We start from the raw sequence: 21,437 nt of genomic DNA, 5'->3' as shown, positions 1-21,437 counted from the left end.
GGGTAGATGGTGGCCATTAGTGGAATTGTTCTAAAATTGTTATGGGTTGTCCCCAACAAAATGGTACACAATCATGTACATAATAGTTCTCAAAGGATTCCCAATGGATCACTACCTGTACTAAGGAGCACAAGCAAACATACAGTGCTGCTCAGATATAGATGAATCATTTTTTTATTCTAGAATCTCCTCAGCTAAGTTATTGTAATATAAAGAGGATTTCTTTGGTTGATACAATACAATATTCAGCTATCTTATACTAAGGTGCCATTTTTGGAAAGTATGTTATTTATATATACTTTCGTCAATATTAGTTTATGTAGGCTGTTATATTTGTTCTGTCATTTAAGGGGTGATGTTCATCTTGTTTATATTTATATAAGGTCATGAGATTTTATTTTCTTGGTTACATAGCTCGCATCTGTTGTGTTATTTTTGTTTTTTTAAGAGAAGAACTTATTTAGTGTTCTGTGCTCCACCCCAGCTCAAAACACAACATTTGCTCTGCTGACATCCTGGTAGAATGCTGGTGTGGATTTGAGATTCTGTGGAGGACAGTTTAACAGTAATTATCCTAGCTGCTCTGTTCTTAGCTGCCCAGGGTGATTTTTAACTACAAAGAAATTCACTCTGAAGCAACGTTGTCTCGCAGCGTAATTTATTACCACAGCCTCCAAGTGCACAGCTGAGGATGCAAATGTACTCAGTAGATTAAGAAGTGTTTGTACATTTTGGGTATTTAAATAAAAAACATGAAAGGGAAGACCATATATTTTCTATTTCAGCAAAGATTTTAGGCATACAAAAATTTGGAGCTGTCCTATAGAAAGGTGAAAAATTATTATTGGTTAGAACCCTACAAAAGGAGGAGGATTCTAATGATTAGAAGTTAGAGCCCTCACACACCCAAATTGGTGACATGGTTCATCATCGGGCTGCTCATCATTGGGCTGGCGATGGAACGCCCAACAAACCCCACAGGGGCACTCTGTCAGAGGTCTTCTGATTTGCCACAATCATTAATGTCCTTGAGGGTATGGTGAGTGTAGGGTGGCATGCTAGGTTGGGTGCTAAGTGAAATAAAACTGTCTGAGGGATGCCTCGTCAATTTTAATGGAGTAGTCCCTTTGACAGAGATAAAAACAGAGAGGAGTACTATCAATTTGTCTCAATGAGCCTTGACAGCTTTACAGCTTTGTAGAATTGGCATGCTTCACGCCTTGTGGCCCAACTAGATATTCAGTGTTTCTTCAGGATTAAGAAAGCAATCCCTTACCTTAAACCTAAATGGGATATGTGGTGTATGAAATGGGCATCCTCAATAGACTTGTGTCTGCTCTACCTACTGTGGCACAGAAAAACAACAATGTTTAAACCCTTGTTTGATCATTCACTATTGCCCCATAGGTCAAGGCAGAGTACTGCACACAGCTGTGGGTGAAAGTGGCCCCATGCGGTGTTTAGCACGACACCTACCACTATCTGCCAGCCTGAAGGACGATGATTACAATGAGATAGAAACATAAATTGTGATTCTGTAACATGTTTCCAAATAGCAGTTTGGTTTTATGACCAATACCAGTATCCCTTCCCAAATGGAATTGTATATATTATTTTTGTGCAACCGAATTCCATTTGCAAACATTAATCTTTTACCGCCTCCTCACGGAAGGTGATAAATCATTTCTGAACAGAAAGTGGTCTCCAAGGGGCCCATTCCCCTTTGTGAATGCTGAGAAAAGTAATAATTAAGTTTAGACAAAGATCCTGCAGCCCTGCTAGATTAGACTGAGCTTGCACTACCTCCTGATTTCAAAACGGAACTAATTCAAATTAAAATTAGCTGGCAAATAAAATGAGAGAGGGGGAGCAGCCTTATTGGGTCCCTTCCTCAATATTCCTGAGACATAGCATTCTCCATCAACTGAGGATTTAGTAGAACCTTACTGCATAATGCTGTGATTAGCCCGGTGAACTGGGCAAGAAAATGCATCTGTCTTAGATCTACTTCCAAATATGCTCAGTTCACTGGATGAAATGCTTTTATCCAGGGAGATTGCTGCCAATGGCAGTCCCAGTGTTATTGCAATAATCAAGTTCCTTTATATGATGATGTATATTAGTTGCAATTGCGTATACAGGTATAAAGCATACTTGCTCAGGATGTATAATGTTTACAGGCTTCTCAACTATCCTCCCAGAAAGCTGTTTCATTAAGGTTTTATAACCTTTGATATTGGTCCATAAGATCCAAAAGACATACAGTTTGTTTTTCTTCCTTTAAAATTGAGAGTAAGGACCTGATTTACAGTTAGCAGACAAATGTCTCCATCCAAGTGTGGGAAATAGCGTGTCTACCTTTTTACAAGCATATTATGTCTTATGGTAAAATAGCATGCATGATCAGTAAAATCTTAGTTAAAGGAAAACTTGGGTTTGCAAGCTAGATATTTTGTCGCAGCACACAGGCATGTATTCTGTTGTCCCTGTAATTTAAAAACATGATTGAAGACTAGGAGATTTAATTAGCCAAGGGAGCACAGAATCGGATAAGGGGTGTTGGGAGCATAGCCTGGGCGCAAAAAAGAATGTGTAAAAAAATAGATTAAAAGTTTAGGGACACCGACAATGTAACTTTTTGTAACAAACATGTGGCTGCAGAGTAGCTTATTATTTGACCTCTTGTAAAAAGTGTTGTTCATGTTGCTTTATAAGTGGCTGCTTGTGAACCAGCAAGTTGAGACCAGCTGTTTTCCTGTATGGAGATAGCTACTCTCCCTTCCTCAACAGCAAAAAGCTGTGTTTACATTGTTGAGAGGAGTCTTGTCTTTTTTCATCTTATATTTCCCCACAATAATGCCTTGGGGACAATTCTAACTGGTATGATTTAATAAATTAAAAGACAAAGACCATCCTCTCCTGGGGCGTGATAGCTGCTTTCACTTATTCTACTGTGATGGTTGCTAGAAGAGTGAGCTGCTCTTCTGAGCTTATCTTTTTAATAATGTCTGCAGTTAGAATATGTTACATCTTATCTATATCTGGGTGAGAAAATTCCTGTAGAGTTTTTGAGAGCATATCAAATATATCTTAGCACTGGAAGGTCCTTCAACAGACTTCCCTATGTCATCATTCCGAATTTTAGTAACACAACATTTTGAGCATCATTTTCCAAGCTTTAAGTCTTCCAGTTATATGACACTTAACGTGTAGCATTTTTAGATGGCCTGCATACTGATTCACTAAAGTGGCAGATGTATGAACATTTAATTTTGCAAGTCTAATTGTGATTTTTTTGTGACTCGGAATTAGAGACTCACAAAATAAAATGTACTAATATGTCTCAGATACATTTAGTGAATACAAATGGGATGGAAAATGACTTCTCTCATCAATATTCATGAGGTAGGTCACAATTTGCAACCCCATTGGGAATGGCTGCACTCACAGGGAAGGTGGCCTGCTGGAGACAGCATACCACGATGCCTGTGACTGCTTGTTAAATAAAACAGTTTTTTATTTTATTTTAAATGCAACCAGTTTTCCTTAGAGGAAAAAGGGATGCATTTTAAACAAAAAATTAAATGTTTTCCATGGGGACACTACCTGTTCTGAAAAAATATTTTCATTTCCATTTACAAAGAGAAAATCCCCATTCCCCTTTGCGAATGGGTTACAACTAAAAATGAAGCTGGTGGTGACTGTCCACATTCGCAGTCGTAAAACAATCCATCATACTACTGTGACTCGCTCTTTTGAGGGAATGGCCTCAGCACGTCCCTTCCAAATAGTCACTCGCAAACCTATTTTGTGATCCGTTAAATAGATTACTGAATCCCAAAATAGCATAAGTACATGCCAAAATGCTATTTTCATGTTGCAAACGGCCTGATTCTTGTGATATGACAATTGCTGTGCATATCTGGCCTTATGTCTTTTGTGAGCCTAAATTGTTCACATAGTTTTCAGAGTGACGTTATATAACTTCCTGCTGAGCCAGGCTGTATTTTCTTTACTTTTGATATGCTATGTCTAGATTTCTTTTGAAAACTATCTCACAATTTTTCTGGCATGGCTGGAGCTTCATTAATTTTGAATAAATTCCTAAACACCTAAATAGAATCTGTTAAGTACTGAAATATCAATTCTACATTCAACCTACATACCAATATTCATGTTTGCACCAAGGTAAAGCTGAAGAGTCAAAGATATATGTTTTTGTTCTGAAAGAACAGCAGGCAACACACCTGATTTGACACATCATAGCTCCCTTGCTATAAACAATATCTATGGTAGTTGTGATCAGGTATTTCGTTTGACTATGTAAATTTAGCTACTTTTGTGTGTTGCTGATGCCATAGATCGATCAGTGTATAACTCTGTTGTAGTAGTTTAATGATCATACAGTATATAACTGTGACTACTTTCAGGTATTGTTAATGGCAGACTTCAATTAGTCCATATCTATATTGTAATAAATCAATTGTTGTATAGAATGTAAATTCAGTTACTTTGGGGTTTTGCTGATGTCACACATTGATCAGTCCATACCAGTGTTGTAATAAGTCAATGTATCAATGGCTGGTCTAATATTTGCACAATTGTAATTAGATAGTTATCATATTTATCTTAAGCTACTGTGGAAGCCATGTTATTGCTATAAAATGCAAGTTAAAATAGCCACCCATAATTATAGAAGATTGGAAGACCGCAACTCTAACTTCAATCCCTCTGGGTTCGCTTATAACTGGGAATACAGAACAGTAGCTGCCTACCCTGTAGCTTTACATTTGTATACATCCACTGATATTGAACTAGTCACAGCATAAATATTGAACCAGAGCTTATAATAACAGAAATTATTTCTATATTTTCTCACATTATTTTTTTAATAGTTGTTTCAGTATATTTTTCTCATATTGTCCACAAACTTACGGATCATTTGCGAAAAATAGTGTAAAGTTACAGAAAAGATATACATTGATTATTATATAATCAATTCTTATATACCAAGTTTAAACCAACCCTTCTCCATAAAACTCAACAAAACCTCAACACATCTTCATACATATCAGAATCATTCCTCACACACTAATGTGATGCACTGTAAGAAGGCAATGAATACCTCACAATACTCAAAATGTTTTAAACTGGTGACATCAAGATAGAAAAAAAGACATTCCATTATTGTACCAAAAATTATGAACTCTCCTGTGACGAGCAGTCTGTGCATTCTGATTAATAATTAGCAAAATTATGACCTTTCCGTAGGAATGAACTAATCAATTATGTTAGATGAAGGAATTTTCTTGGTGCCCTTTGCATTTTCTTTCAGTGTGGGTAGTCTTCTAGTTCCCACTTTATTGGGCAGATGTGTGTTTTGGTGTAAAACCAAATGCAGTAAACCATCTTCTTCAGTGCACAGTGAAAATAGAACTTCAGGGAGGAGCAATGGAAAGTAGTCTAAGGGAAATACCACCTGAATCGATATAGAGATACGAAAGGCTCCATTAACTAAAAGGAACTTTACTCATATTAAAATAGAACTGATGTGTTCGGAAGCCAGAAAAACCCATAAGAGGTTATAGAACTCCAGTATCAAGACTGATTGTAACCAACATCCAAGTATCATAGTGTTGTAAATAGGAGTATGAATGTGACACATACCAATAAACTTGCACACATAGCCCCTCATTAGGAGTTTGGCGGATGGAAAAGGCTGCCCGCCAAACTCCTGCAGTCAGGTTACTACCTGTATGGTCCCCTTCCCGCAGCCCCTAGTAAGAGTTTCCCACTGGGTCAGCAGGCAGGAACAGTTTCCTCCTGCTGTTCCAGTGGGAAGCCACCCATAAGGACGCCGGCTCAGAATTGAGCCAGTGGCAATGTTGCGGTGCATAGGGAGCACCAGCTCAAGTTTCTCTTTTCACTGTCTGCAAAGCAAAGCAGACAGTGAAAGGTGCGATGAGGCTGGCCATGGGGGCCCCTGCACTTCCCATGCCAAGTGCATGGGCACTACAGGGGCCCCAATGGGGCCCTCTGCACCCCATCTCCACCAACTTTTACATGGCAGAGCTGCTGCCATGTAAAAGCTGGTGGAGAGGAGACTTGTAATCCCCAGTGCAGCTCTGCGTGCAGCGCTGCCCTGGTGGATAAGGATCGCCACACCACCACACAGATGACAAGTTGTGATCTGGCAGTGCTAGTGGTCCAACCATGGCGCAACCACCACAGTCGGAATGTGGCTGCCCGACAATCACATTGGCGGCAGTCCGACCGCCACTGCGGCCCTTGCAGTCTGAAGCCTCCTAGGGTCATAATGACCACCATAGTGTGTCTAATTGTGAGAAAAAAGAAATTAAGATGGTGTTGGGTATGTAACCAAATGTAATCCTAGGGTATACAGTACATTCAGATGCTTCTCCACAAACTTACCTCTTGTTTAATGAATAAGCCCTGCTATTGAAGCAAGAAGCCGGAAATATCTCCAAACCCAAATACTGCTGTCAGAATAAATAACAAACTTATTAGTGACCACCTAAGTATACATGGAGAAAGACTAGATTCCCTATACTGTGTAATTTACATATCTAGTGTAAATTATAAGGAGCTCAATAACACCAACTAGGAAGATGGCTGGTATATTTAGAGATGAATGGCAATGTACATTCTTCAGAGTAGTAAGTGTATCCTAAGGATAGTTCAGCTACATGAATACAACATTGTCCTCAAGTAAATGCTGTAGAAGAAGAATGAAAACACAATCTGTGAAGTTGTTATGAGGTAATCTCTAACTGCTCTACAAAATGGGTACTGTGTGAAATCAAAAAGTACACGAGTTAAAACTAACTATGTTCGAAGACCATTGTTGGGGCCTACATGGTACAGATGAGGAACATGGGGGCTCACTAACATTAAGTGGGCCCAAGCAATTAAAGCAGTCACACAGTAAATGACATTCTTTTACATAGCTGGGACCTTACCTAGCACAATAAAGGAACATGTGGGGCTCACTAGCACTAAATATGCCCAAGCAACATATATAACATGGGGCACTCTCACTCATGAGTCAGAGCAAAAGAATAAGACTAACAAATATTCCCTACAAATGGAGATGTGACTAGAGAATACAGGAGGTCATCTCCCTGGTAAGGGAGGAGTAAACAAAAAGCAGCAACAGCAGAAATTGCAACACTGGAGGACTGTTGCCTCCGTCTTGAAACCTAGGCTAAAAATTATCTCTCTGAGGGATGAAATGCAGAGCTACAGACATGCAGAGTTTCCTCACCTTGAACAGATGGCATTGCGTTCAAATGCGATGTCTCTGATGCAAATCCCATGGCCAGAACAGCAGTAGTACAAGCTCGCTATATCATGGTCCATTGAAACACGTGACCATGCCAAGGAACCATGTAAATAGAAACGGGACTATCATGCCAAAGGATAAAAAAAAACAGAAATACAGCACCGCAATATTAAAGAGGTACAACATGTCTACTTAACAATAAATGATAACCTACACAGAAGTATGGAGGACAGAGATAAGCAAATACAGCTCAAACATTCCAATGGATAAAGTCCAATTAAAAAATGAAAGATATAACAAAAATGAATTAAAGAAGGAAGGAGGAGGATGTTAAAGGTGGTGTGTGAGACTATTTCGCACACAACAAAAGATCTAGAGGCCAAAAAGGAAGAAGGAAAAACTCAGTCAACCGAATATAGGGGAGATATCAGCTAGGTAACTCATAACTGGACCATAGCATGCCAGCCTACAGTGATGGTTTTGGAATGAGATATTGTTAGACCTGACAGCCCTAGAGTGGTCACCCCTAACTTTTTGCCTGCCTCTCTCCACTTGTTAGTTACTGTTTTTGCTGGTTTTAAGACTCTGCACACTTTACCACTGCTATCCAGTGCTAAAGTGCATATGCTCTCTCCCTTTGAACATGGTAACATTAGATCATACTCAATTGGATTATTTAATGTACTTATAAGTCCCTACCAAAGTGCACTATGTGTGCTCAGGGCCTGTAGATTAAATGCTACTAGTGGGCCTGCAGCATTGATTGTGCCACCCACTTAAGTAGCTCCTTAACCTTGTCTCAGGCCTGCCATTGCAAGGGCTGTGTGTGCAGTTTCACTGCCAATGCGACTTGGCATTTAAAAGTACTTGCCAAGCCTAAAACTCCCCTTTTTCTACATGTAAGTCACTCCAAGGTATTCCCTAGGCAATCCATAGGGCAGGGTGCTCTGTAGGCAAAAGGCAGGACATGTACATGTGTAGTTTACATGTCCTGGTAGTGTAAAACTCCTAAAATAGTTTTTTCACTGCTGTGAGGCCTGCTTCCTTCATAGGCTAACATTGGGGCTGCCCTCATACATTGTTTGAGTGGTAGTTGCTGATCTGGAGTAGGAAGGTTATATTTAGTATGGACAGAATGGTGGTACAAAATCCTGCTGACTGGTAAAGTTGGATTTAATATTACTATTTTCGAAATGCCACTTTTAGAAAGTGAGCATTTCTCTGCACTTAATCCCTTCTGTGTCTTTCAATCCACGTCTGGCTGGGTTTAGTTGACAGCTCCCTTGTGCATTCACTCAGACACACTCCAAACACAGGATACTCCGCCTCACTTGCATACATCTGCATTTTGAATGGGTCTTCCTGGGCTGGGAAGGTGGAGGGCCTGACACTTGCATGTCAAAGGACAGTGGCCTGCCCTCACACAAAGGACTGCCACACACCCTACTGGGACCCTGGCAGACAGGATTGAACTGAAAGGGGACCTTGTGCACTTCTAAGCCACTCTTTGAAGTCTCCCTCACTTCAAAGGCACATTTGGGTATTTAAACAGGGCCTCTGCCCCTACCAACTCAGGCACTTCCTGGAGAAGAACCTTGAACCAGAACCTGCATCCTGCCAAGAAGAACTGCCTGGCTGCCCAAAGGGCTCACCTGTCTGCTTTCTGTGAAGGACTGCTGCCTTGTTGTTGCCCTGCTGCCTTGCTGCTCTCTGGCTGTGGTGAAGAAGTGCTCTCCAAGGGCTTGGATGGAGCTTGCCTCCTGTTCCCTGAAGTCTCATGACCAAAAAGACTTCACCTCCACAAGAAGGACTCCTTGTGGGGCAAAATTCTACGCACAGCCTGCCAGAAACGACACACAGACTGCACCACTGTGAAAATTTCACAGCTCGCTGAACTGGAATGACACAGCACGACTTCGCATCGAGAAGATCGACGCAGCAGCAGTGTAGTGACAGGAAATTCCACGCATGGCACACCCGATCGATGCACAGCTGAGACGGAATGACATAGACCAACTTCCAGAGACAAATCGATGCAGTGCCTGCTGTGTGGTAGAAAATTTGACACAATGCCCACCGAATAGACACAGCATCTGTGACTTAGTCCTGCCAGGAGCATCCAAAAACCCCGCAACCGGAAGAGGATCCTCGACCGAGTGCCAGAAATCAATGCACAGCTGTCCCTGCAGGAAGACGCATCACCATGTGTGGCCAGAAAAATCGATACATACCCCCTTTGTTTCCACGCATCACCTCCTCTGCAGTTCTTTGCAGAGATTTTGCACGTGAACCAGGTACTTTGTGCTTGAAAGAGTCTTTGTTTGCTTTTAAAAGACTAAAGAACCTTTATCTCACTTTGACAGTGATATCTCAACATATACTTATTGCATTTGAATTGTTTTGACCTGCATTTATCCAGATAAATATTATATATTTTTCTAAACACTGTGTGGTGTATTTGTATGGGGCTGTATAGTGTTATTGTATGATTTATTGCACACATACTATACACATTGCCTTCTAAGTAAAGCATGACTGCTCAGTGCCAAGCTACCAGAGGGTGGGTACAGGATAATTTAGATTGTGTGTGACTTACCCTGACTAGTGAGGGCCCTTGCTTGGACAGGGGATAACCTGACTGCCAACCAAAGACCCCATTTCTAACAGATAATATTAGGTAGACATTTACTGAATCTATCTTATGTAACCTTATGGACTACAACTCTCCTATTTTCCCCTTACAGTTCAAGCAGCTCCCTAATGTTGGGCACTGACATTCTAATAAGATGCTTCTTGTACCCAAATTTATGTATACAAACATCACATTAAATGTGTTTTATATCTTAAGATTATTTATCCAGTTAATTTTCAAAATGATGAAAACAAGAATGGCATTTATGCTAATTTTGGAGCCCATTTACCATCACTGGTAACATTTTTACCATTCACGTTTTATGTATCGTATCACCTCAGTGTAGATGGGAACCTCAGCACAGGGAGTGGAGCCTAGGTCTCAGGGCTTTGCCTCAGATGTTGATGTAGATTCCTCATGGAGCTTGACACAATGTGTTGTCAGAGTGTTATACCACAGATAAACAAAGAATTCTTCATTAGAACTAATAATCTTCTTTCCTGAGCATGGAGGGCTTTGTCAAGGACATGTTGCTTTGAAGGTCTTTGTATTATCCCTATTGATTGGCCAAAAAAAAGGAGACACCTCTCAATAGCCAAAGGATGCATCTTGAACTTGATATACACGTCAACTGTGTCAGTTGTCTCCTTAAGATAGTCCCATTCAAGAGGAAATAGCCACAATGGGGCAAAACATTTCCTTGGCAAAAGAAGCATTTCTCCGTTGAAGATAAAAGATGATACAACAGTTGTCAGCTCAGGCACCAAAACCACCCATAAATCATGATTTAGAAAGAGTCACGTATAAGTCTGCCAAGGCAAGAATACAGAAACAATTCTGATGCTGAAAAAAGAAGTAAAACATTAGGGAAAAAAATGTCAAAGAATGTGATTAAAAATAGGGGAAAAATAATTGTAGTGCATACGTCTCTCTAAAAGACTCATTTTACATGAACCAGGCAGAAAATTACATATCAGAAAAAATGGTTGATACTATCTTGGATTGGGAACTCCAGGCAACAAATGCTTGTGAGCCATCTTAGATGGATTTAAGGCTAGTCACTCGTGCCCTGGTAAGGTGGCAGATTCCACCTGTGAGAAACAATAACCTGTGAGAACAATAACCCCTGTTTTAACCATTTTGACTCATTCAAGCTTCCACACTTCACGATCCCTTGCTTTTGTTCATTATTCCACACAATATGAAATGGTAGCGTTAGATGGCTAAAATGAAAGAAGACTCCTCAGCACGCAATAAACATGAGGACTCAGAAAGGACTGTCTTCTCTTACATGGTTGCAAGGTCAAGCAAGAACACCACCTCCTCTGGTGTATCTAGTCACCAGTTGTACTAGGTAGCCCTGGGCTGTGGCAAGTGTCATGGTCTTGATGTACTTACTTCAGATGTGTATGTGATCTTTCTGGAGCTTTCTGGAGACTAGTTTATGGTTTCCTTTCAGAGGAGCATGGGAATACTCAATGAACTTGTGGAACTATACCCTGGTAAGTGAGGGTTCAGTGATTGGAGCTCAGGTCGGAAATAGAGGTATACAAAATTTGGGTAAATTTCCTTACACAAAGTGAAAACAAAATTAAGTGTAATCAAGAAAAATGTGAATCTGTCATTTCAAGCTTTATTTTAACATAAAATGCTTTCTCATGTTAATTATTGGTGCAAGGTTGCATTTAAACAAGAGAACTGTGAATTACAGCATTGTTCATGTGCTGTAAATTGTACTACATGTTACCACTAATTGGACAATTTGCAGTAAAATGTTATCACGCATGATGAATATTACACACAGCAGACTGGGGGCATATTTATACTTTGTTTGAACCAGATTTGCATCATTTTCTTTGACATAAATCCGGCGCAAACTTAACTCCATATTTATATTTTGACGTTAGTCCCATTTAGCATCAAAATATTGGAGTTAACATACATTTTTGCCTGTGGAAAACTACCTTGACTCAATGAGTTGCAAGGTAGGCATTCCCGGGCAAATAATAACTCTAAGGCCTGTGCGCCTTATTTATCCTGTGCAAAAATCACGCACGGGAGGAGGAGGGCCTTAAATAATGGTGCTAAGCCTGTTTAGTGCCATTATTTAACGCCTGGGTCAGGGCAGGCATTAGGGGAGCTGTGGGCCATTTTCCATGGTCAGAGGCCATGGAAACAGCCCACAGGTGTCCTTCCCTGCACCCAGGAACACCCCACCCACACCTGGAGGACAGCTAAGGATGGGGGACCCATCCCAGGAAAGTCCAGGTAATTTAAAAAAAAAAAGTGTTATAGTGCCATAGGGGGGCCTAACCTGGGCCCCACTACATGGCCCTGTGCCCAATTGCCATGCCCAGGGGACATAACCCCCTGGGTATGGCCATTGGGCAGGGGGTCATGACTTCTGTCTTTACTAAGACAGGAGTCACATCCATGGGGTTTGTGCATCAAAAAATGACGCTAGTCAGGTTAGAGTAATTTTTCTGATTCTAACCTGACTAGCACCATTCTTTGTCTCACAACCTCCTGTTTCCCCAACACCTCCCCCACCCGGTTAGCATCATTTAGTTTTACGCTACTTGGGCCTCACCGCCGGCTAGCATCATTCCTTAAGTATCCAGGAATGGCGCTAGCCAATGTTAAACTTTTTGATGCAAACCAACGCTAACACAGGTTTACGTAAAAAATGAATAACTCAGAGCCTAATTCTGTAATTCCTGATGTTGCACAAATTATGCTGGAGTAATGTACATTTTGCCCACACCTAGTGAAGGATCCATATCCCAAAATTGAATGCTATTCTCTTTGAATGCTTAATGATGTCTTATCAAAGGTCCACACCTCAGAGGAGAAAACAACCCCTCACTGGGCATATGGATACTTGGCGTGGATATGGGTGCTGCTTATGGGTGGTTTCTGGAGTTCTGTTCATGATCAGTATGTTGTTTCTAACATAGAGCTCCACTCCCAAGATACCCGTGAAACCCAGACAGTCCAAAGCTAGTCTTGTCATGCACTTTTTCCTGGAGTACCATTGTGGGGGTGCTGTCACTTTCAGACCCAGCTTAAGGAAACATGTCCCTCAACATGAGTTTAGAAATGCCTGGGCAAATGGCTAATTCTGACCAATGGCTGGAATTCCAGGTCTAGGCCTGTACCCCCGGTTATATACAGGGTCATCTTGATGCTCTCTCAGGATTCTGTGATGGCCTATAACTTCAGACTGCCCTGGTCTCAGCCTTGCATTGGTTGCAGAATGTTTCCTGGCTGAGTGCTGGAGAATCAGGGTCAGATTAATCAAGGGATTGTGTTCTCCTTGTATCACACAGGGTGTTGAAAGGTCAACACAATCCCTAAGTCAGATTTCCCAAGCAACACAGGGCACCCTTGTGTGGCCTTGCATTGCTTGGTAAATCTGGAGTAAAACAAGGCAGCACAGCATGCATTACTCTGCCCTAGGATGGCCTTCCAGGGGAGGAGCATGGATGTTCTCCCACATATACCCATGGAATTTTCATGCATTCCCAGATTTACCAAGTCAGCTAAACCTGGGAATGTTTCAGAATATCACACTTTCAAGGGGAGGCATAACAAAAAGATATATATTTTTTTCTCCTGAATGGTTTTTCTTTCTCAGTATGTTGCATTCTGTAACACACTTAGAAAGTGAAAAATGTCTCTGAGGATTGTTTTTGTGAAGTAAGCTGCCCCTTCCTGCACAAAAACAATCCTGCTTGCATCACAGGCACCTTTGCACCACGGAGCAAAGTATGCCTACGTGGAGGAAAGGCAGCACTTTGTATGCCAGTGCAAGGAGCGGACAGGAGTACCCCATTCAATTTAATATGGAACATTCCTGCCCTCTCCACTTCACCCAGTGCAGCACAACAAGGTGTCTTGCTGCATTGTGATGCATGAAAGTTGGCCCTCAAGGTCCTGCTGACCATCTGGAAGTCTGCACTTAATAATGAGAGTTACTTTGGAAATGTGAGAGTATCCAGATAGTAACAGCAGGACTTCATACGCCAAAGCCAACTGACTCCATTCCACACTTCACATTATACTGGCAATATCATGGATACTTTGGAGACTGTGGAACTGGCATTTAGATGGTGGACTAGAGTGCACAATAGAGCATTTGTGGAATGGGGCAAGTCACTTGCATATCATATGTGCAGTGCAAGTACAGAGGATCCTGTCATAAATTTTTTTATGTGCCTGGCAAAATATTTTGGTTGTACTAGCATGTGCTCACCCTACTTGGGCATCTGGTGTTGCATTCTATCACTTTATTTTTTTCCTGTTTTTCTTCCCTCTCTGTTACCACTTTAATATTGAGTTATCTGTTAGGGTTTGGGGTTTGAGTTCTGCTGTGCTTCCTTACTCTCAAGAATCATTGCCTGTTCCACATTTATGTAATCTTGTGACTCTGGGGTTGATGGTCATTAGTCAAATGGGAGAGTTGACTCATGACTGCCACCTCGGCCTTTGTGATCGGTAAGAAAGATACCTTGTTCGATCTTGCTGACTTACATATTTACTATATGATCATTTTCCACTAAAATGTAACATGTGTTTGCTACACAGCATCCTGAGTAAAGCCACTTGCACCTTGCAGAGCGATGCCATTGTGACGAGCTTCCTAATGAGACACTGTTTTTTTTCCCCATTTTCCTCTTATTGCTTTGTGGGATGCTGTAGACATACTTTAGCATCAGGAGTGATTGGGGAGGGTAGGGGCCCTAGGCTTGTTATTTAGCCAATTATAGATGAATAACAAGATCTGACTTGGTAAAATACCTAAACTACATTGTTTTCACTATGGAGACCTGTAAGAACAATGGCCTGGATATACAAAGACCTTGCATTGCTGTTGTGTCACACAAGGCAGTGCAAGGCACAACAAGGGCTTCAGTGAGATATATAGGTGGTCATTATGAACTTGGCGGTGTGGCCCACCATGCTGACGGTGGCGGGAAACCGGCCAGACGGCATGGTGGGCCACACCGCCACATAAAAAACACCATGAGGGCCGCCATTGGCAGCTCTCGCTCACTGCCAGGCTGCCTCTGTCAGGCTGCCTCTGTCAGGCAACCTGGCGGCGGTTGGAATCATTATCCGACAGGGCTGCTACTCGGATAAAGATTCCTAAGCCTTTCCCTGGAGGGGTTTCCCCGCCAGGGAATGGCTGGCAGAAGGGGTGCACCGGGGCACCACTGGGGGCCCCTGCACTGCCCATGCACTTGGCATGGGCAGTGCATGGGCCCCTGTGCAGTGCCCCATCGCGCAAGTCACACCCGATTTTCGGGCGTCAATGTCCCGGCCAGGCATTCCTGTGGTTCGGTGGGCAGAAACAATGTTTTTGCCCGCTGACCAACAGGAATGTTCTTTATGTGGACGGCGGGGATCTGGGGATGCTGGCAGTTTTGACCTGTGTGACTCTTCATGGCATAGTAAAGCTGGAGTAACACAAGGCAGCGCAAGTTGCTGACTTACGTTATTCTGTGCTATGAAAGCGCTCCATCGCTGGAGCATGGGTGTTCCCATGTAACTACCCATGTGTTTTTTGCACATTCCCAGATTTACTTACACTAGCAAACCTGGGAATGCATCAAAATGTTATGCCTTCCCGTGTGAGGCGTAACCAAGAGGAATATGTTGATGCAGAATGCAGTAAAACATAGAAAGAGAGAAATGGGCTTCCAAGAATCTGGGGTTCCAAAGAAATCATTGGAGGGAGGCAGCTAATAAATGGTTCTGTTAGTCTTTTAGTTCTTGATGTATGTAGTTTGATTGAGTCTTGCCTTTAAGAGCTACTAAATACCTTAACTACAGTTTTTTATCCTTTCCCCTGCTAAGGCATAGTTCACCATGTTTCTGCTCCTATCAACCATGCTTCATATTCCCCAGTAGAGTACAAGAGACTTGACAAAGGTACACCCAACATGACATGTCAATGGAGTCCCTCATCAACGGGTGTATGCTATCTTTCACATTTGTTGCAGACCAGGATTTTGATTGACAATGGTTTTGCAAAAATTGACACATTTCTCTCACTCTAATAAATTCCATTGACAGTTCAGAATTTGATGATTCATGGCTATGTCATATTTCCTTGTGGTCCTTGAGTTGACAACTACCTTACAAATTAGCAGAGCTTTGGAACAATGTTCTGTCAGAACCCCTCTTGAAAATCCTCATTTTCACTTTGCACTGTGCTGGCTTTCTGAAATGTGTGCATATTCATGTAGGAAGTTAAATTTGCAGAACAATGCAAATGCTGTAGAACATCACAGTGTTTTGCTTTAATTAAGTAGTTAAGTGCCCCATGTTTACACTTGTTCTAAATCAATTGAGGCATTGGCGAAAGCACAATGTGGACACACACCCTTGAGAAAAAAGCTGGTATTCAGAGAGGCAACCACAACATCCTGGGAGGTCCACACAAATACAAATATAAATTCATCCGCAAGCTCAATCTATTTCTTAGAATTGTCATTAGCTGCCTTAGTTCACGGGTCTGTAGATTTGCAGGAAATATTAGCAAATGTCACAATTAAACATGTATTAATAAGACTGTATCCTGAATCGTGATACACTTTTTCTACAACAGAAATTTTATTTCATGACATACTGAATGTTGGTTGTTCAGAAATGCCTGAGGCTCTTGATAGACAGTGAAAACCCAGCCCTGATTTTATGAAGATAGACACAAATGTCTCTTATATCTGTAACCAATATACAATAATCTATCTTGTATTTGTGACAATCCTTAATGTTTCAAGTCTGCATCATGGGATGTATATATGTTGTAGGTTGAAAGGAAACCCAGTGAAGTACCTGAAGTGAAGTATACAGAAGATGAAGAAGATGATGTACTAGGCACCCTTAATGAAATTACACCACATGTCAGTCAAAATGAAAATTACTATCGAAGAAAAAGTGTATTTAGTGTACGGAGTAGAACCTCTGGCAGTACATCTTCCACCAAGAAAAGGAAACTTGAGAAAAAAAGAAACACAGAACAAAAGGTGAGATCTTTTTCATAAAAAAATTACATTTTCATCGTAAGATATTGTTTCAATATATTTATATGCATTAGTCTTGCAAGACGTTTATAAATACTGATATGACTAGGTCAGCACCTATGCTAGAAATGGTAGAGTTGTGATTAACATAGATGAAAAAAGGTGGCAGAGAATTACATTCAACTAAAGTCCTCATTTAGCCTGTCTCTGTCACTGTCCATGCCACCACTTCCTGCCCACTGAATTTAGGTTTCATCCAATATGAAAGTTTTTTTTTTTTACTGAAAGTCATCCAGCTGAGTTGAAAGAAACATGTTAGACATTATTAGAAATGGTGTCTTTGGTTGTCAGTCAGGTTACTTCTTGTCCAAGCAAGGACCTCTCACTCTAGTCAGGGTAAAGGAGAATAACCCTCAGTTAACCCCCTCTTGCCCCCTTGGTAGCTTGGCATGAACAGGCAGGCTTAACTTCAGAAGCAAAGTGTAAATTATTTGTACCAACACACACAGTAACTCAGTGAAAACACTACAAAATTACACAACACAGGTTTATAAAAATATATATTATTTATCTAAACAAAACAAGACCAAAACAGCAAAACTCCGACATACACAAGTCGAGTTATGAATTTAAAAGAGAATAGGAGTCTTAAACCTTAGAAAACAGTGAAAAAGCTGTTATTGCACAAATGTACATGAGTGAAATTAAAATAAAGCCACACAGGCGAGTGTGCGTTGGAAAAGGCCAGGTTTACTAGTAAGTCCCTAGTAAAGTGCACTAGAGGTGCCAGGGCCTATAAATCAAATGCTACTAGTGGGCCTGCAGCACTGGTTGTGCCACCCACATAAGTAACTCTGTAATCATGTCTCAGACCTGCCATTGCAGTGTCTGTGTGTGCAGTTTTAACTGTAAATTCGACTTGGCAAGTGTACCCACTTGCCAGGTCTAAACCTTCCCTTTTCCTACATGTCAGACACCCCTAAGGTAGGACCTAGGTAGCCCCAAGGGCAGGGTGCAGTGTGTGGTTAAAGTAGGACATATAGGTGGTCACTCCAACCTCGGCGGTAAAAGTCGCTTACTGCCGTTCAGAAGACGGCCATAACACCGCTGTGGCCGCGGTAAACCGCCACGGTCATTCTGACCCACAACAGGCAAACCACCAAAATACAGACATCCACAAAAATCCGCCACACCAAAGGGCAGCGAGAAACTGGCGATGACCAAACCTCCACCGTCACGCCAACAGAAATACGCCCACACTATCACGACACACGAATCCACACGGCGGTCTTTCAACCGCGGTATTCCATTGGCGGTACACACCGCTGCGCTAATAGTACACACACTCTTACAAAACACTACCACATTGGACAATTCGAAATACACACACCTGATACACATACACACACCACTCCCACACACCCAATACAATATAAAACACACACCCACATCACCCACAAACCTCCACTCCTAGAGATTCGTGAACACGCACCGAGAAATGACATCCGAGCACCCAGACGCCCAATGCACTGTCACCCAGCAAAATTTGCACGCACTTCACACAACACAACAATACACATCACCACACTTAGCACCACACAATCCACCCTACACATCAACCACACCACCCCATGGCACCGCAAAGACACCCCAGGTTCTCTGATGATGAACTCAGGGTCATGGTGGAGGAAATTGTATGAGTAGAGCCACAGCTGTTCTGGACACAGGTGCAGCACACCACCATTGCCAGGAAGATGGAGCTATGGAGCAGAATAGTGGACAGGGTCAACGCTGTGGGACAGCACCCAAGAAATAGGGACGACATCAGGAAGAGGTGGAACGACCTACGGGGGAAGGTGCGTTCCATGGTATCCAGGCACAACATTGCGGTGCAGCTGACTGGCGGCGGACCCCCACCTCCTCCCCCAGAACTTACAACATGGGAGGAGGAGGTCTTGAACATCCTGCATCCTGAGGGCCTCGCAGGAGTAGCTGGAGGAATGGACTCTGGTAAGTCTCATCTTCACTACTTCATCCCCCCCACCCCACCTGCATGCCAACTCATACCCCCACCCTCACCCCCACCCCCATCACACCTACTCCTTGCAAATGTCTCACCATCACAACCCACCCATCCCAACACCTAGCCCTGCATGCGTCCACAAAGCATGGACACCCATCACCAAAGCATGCCCACTGCACATACACATACAACCCCCCCCCCCCAAACCACCATCACAACAGCGCCCACAAAGGAATGCCAGCACTGGGGTAAACGGGCACCCAACCATTGCACGCTATGGCACACACAGATGCAATAACCATACTTTTATACCCCTGCAGGACCCGATCGCCAGGTCACCGCGCAGGAGGGTCCATAAATGTCCACTCCACCCCCAGAAGAGGCCCACAGTGAGGACAGCAGCTCTGTCTCCCTCGATCTAGATGACCAGCCCGGTCCATCGGGGACCTTGAGACAGTCGGTTCCCCTCAGACAGCCACAGGCCACAGCAGACCTTCCCCCCTCTGGGAACACCAGCACAGCACCCACCCAGCAGGCCCATACCTCTGTCCCCAGGACACGTCAATCAGCGGTGTGTCCACCACTACAGGGAACCTAGGCTAACCCAACACCCCAACAACAACAGGGACCTGGGGACAGTGGTGGTGGGCACACGGTCCAGGGGACAGAGGCCCATGGAAACAGGGGAACTGGGAGGGCTGCTGTGCGACAGGGGGGGACAGGCCCAGGGAACCCACTCTCCACGAGGCCCTCCTCCATCATGGGAGCATACCACCACTCCCAGGAGACGATGGCGACGGTCTTGGCAAGGTTTCAGGAGATCCAGCTTCTGCAGGAGCAACAGTATATGGGGTTCAGGGAGGAACTAAGAAATATCAGTTCCGCCATGGGTACCATCGTAGTGGCCCTGAATGAGGTAGTCACCACATTGCGGGACACTGTGGCAGCTCAAAGGGCCCCTGACACTAGCATGGACCATGAATTGCCTACCACCTCCGCCGGCGCTAGTGGACAGGAGGCCCCGACACAAGACCAACAGGCCACCAGAACCCCACCCCCTGCAGAAGGAGAACCACCCCGCAAGCGGGCCCTGAGATCCAGGAAGAAGACAGAGTAAGATGTCAAGACCCCCGCCAGCAAAGGAGACCGCCCTGATTGTCATCCCACTGTCCCACATTGTCACCCTGTCCAACCTTAAACTGCCCCTGCTCCACTTCCCACAGGCATTTGGACAATGCACCTGTGATACTGATAGTCTGGACTCTGCCATGGACAATCCTCCACCATCACCCCTCACCGATTTGCAACCACCCATCCAATTTAGAGCACTTGAATAAAAACACTTATTGCACAAAACAATCTGGAGTCTGACTGTGATTTAGAACAAATGTATTAGACATGACCATGCCAAAATGTTCATTCACATTGTGATGCCAACAAACCGCTGTCACGCAGCTGTAGTCCATGGGGAAACAAAGCAGATGTCACGCAGTGGGGCCCACATCTCTGAAAACGGAAGGGAAAGTCACAACACAGTTACCATACACTGGGGGAAAAAGTCAGACAGTAGAGAGGTAGGAGTCTTTAAGTAAATGTAATATGCCGGTGTGTACTCTTACATGTGTCATTGAAAATACTGCTGTATTACTGTGTTCCTGTTCTCTATGTCATCCTCTTCGGCTTCCTCCTCTTCACTCTCCACCGGCTGCACAGCTGCTACAACCCCACCATCTGGACCATATTCCTGCAGAAAAGGCACCTGGTGTCGCAAAGCCAGGTTGTGAAGCATACAGCAGGCCACGATGATCTGGCACACCTTCTTTGGTGAGTACATTAGGGATCCACCTCTCATATGGAGGCACCTGAACCTGGCCTTCAGGAGGCCAAAGGTTCGCTCGATCACCCTCCTAGTCCGCCCATGGGCCTCATTGTACCGTTCCTCTGCCCTTGTCCTGGGATTCCTCACTGGGGTCAGTAGCCATGACAGGTTGGGGTAACCAGAGTCCCCTAATAGCCACACCCGGTGCCTCTGGAGTTGACCCATCACATACGGGATGCTGCTATTCCGCAGGATGTAGCCGTCCTGCACTGTGCCAGGGAACTTGGCATTAACATGGGAGATGTACTGGTCAGCCAAACACACCATCTGTACATTCTTGGAATGAAAACTCTTCCGGTTCCTGTACACCTGTTCACTCCTGCTGGTGGGGACCAAAGCAACATGTGTCCCATCAATGGCACCAATGATGTTGGGAATATGTCCAAGGGCATAGAAGTCTCCTTTCACTGTAACCAAATCCCCCACCTCAGGGAAAATGATGTAGCTCCGCATGTGTTTGAGCAGGGCAGACAACACTCTGGACAACACCTTGGAAAACATGAGCTGGGACATCCCTGATGATATGGCCACTGTTGTTTGAAATGACCCACTTTCTAAGAAATGGAGTACTG

General features: G+C 43.3%; 1 protein-coding gene across 1 annotated transcript in view; it reads left to right on the top strand.

Annotated features, from left to right (window-relative positions):
* LOC138262461 (ATP-dependent translocase ABCB1-like) overlaps positions 1 to 21,437 on the top strand; it is a 691,566-nt gene that overhangs the window by 307,013 nt on the left and 363,116 nt on the right. The window contains exon 12 of the mRNA XM_069212356.1: positions 16,751 to 16,966. Within this exon, the coding sequence (XP_069068457.1) occupies positions 16,751 to 16,966 (216 nt within the window). The remainder of the gene's footprint in view (positions 1 to 16,750; positions 16,967 to 21,437) is intronic.

This window comes from Pleurodeles waltl, chromosome 10 (assembly GCF_031143425.1).
Source record: "Pleurodeles waltl isolate 20211129_DDA chromosome 10, aPleWal1.hap1.20221129, whole genome shotgun sequence".
Lineage (NCBI taxonomy): Eukaryota > Metazoa > Chordata > Amphibia > Caudata > Salamandridae > Pleurodeles > Pleurodeles waltl.
The sequence above is the reverse complement of the archived record's forward strand: the minus strand, read 5'-3'. Positions and strand labels throughout refer to the sequence as shown.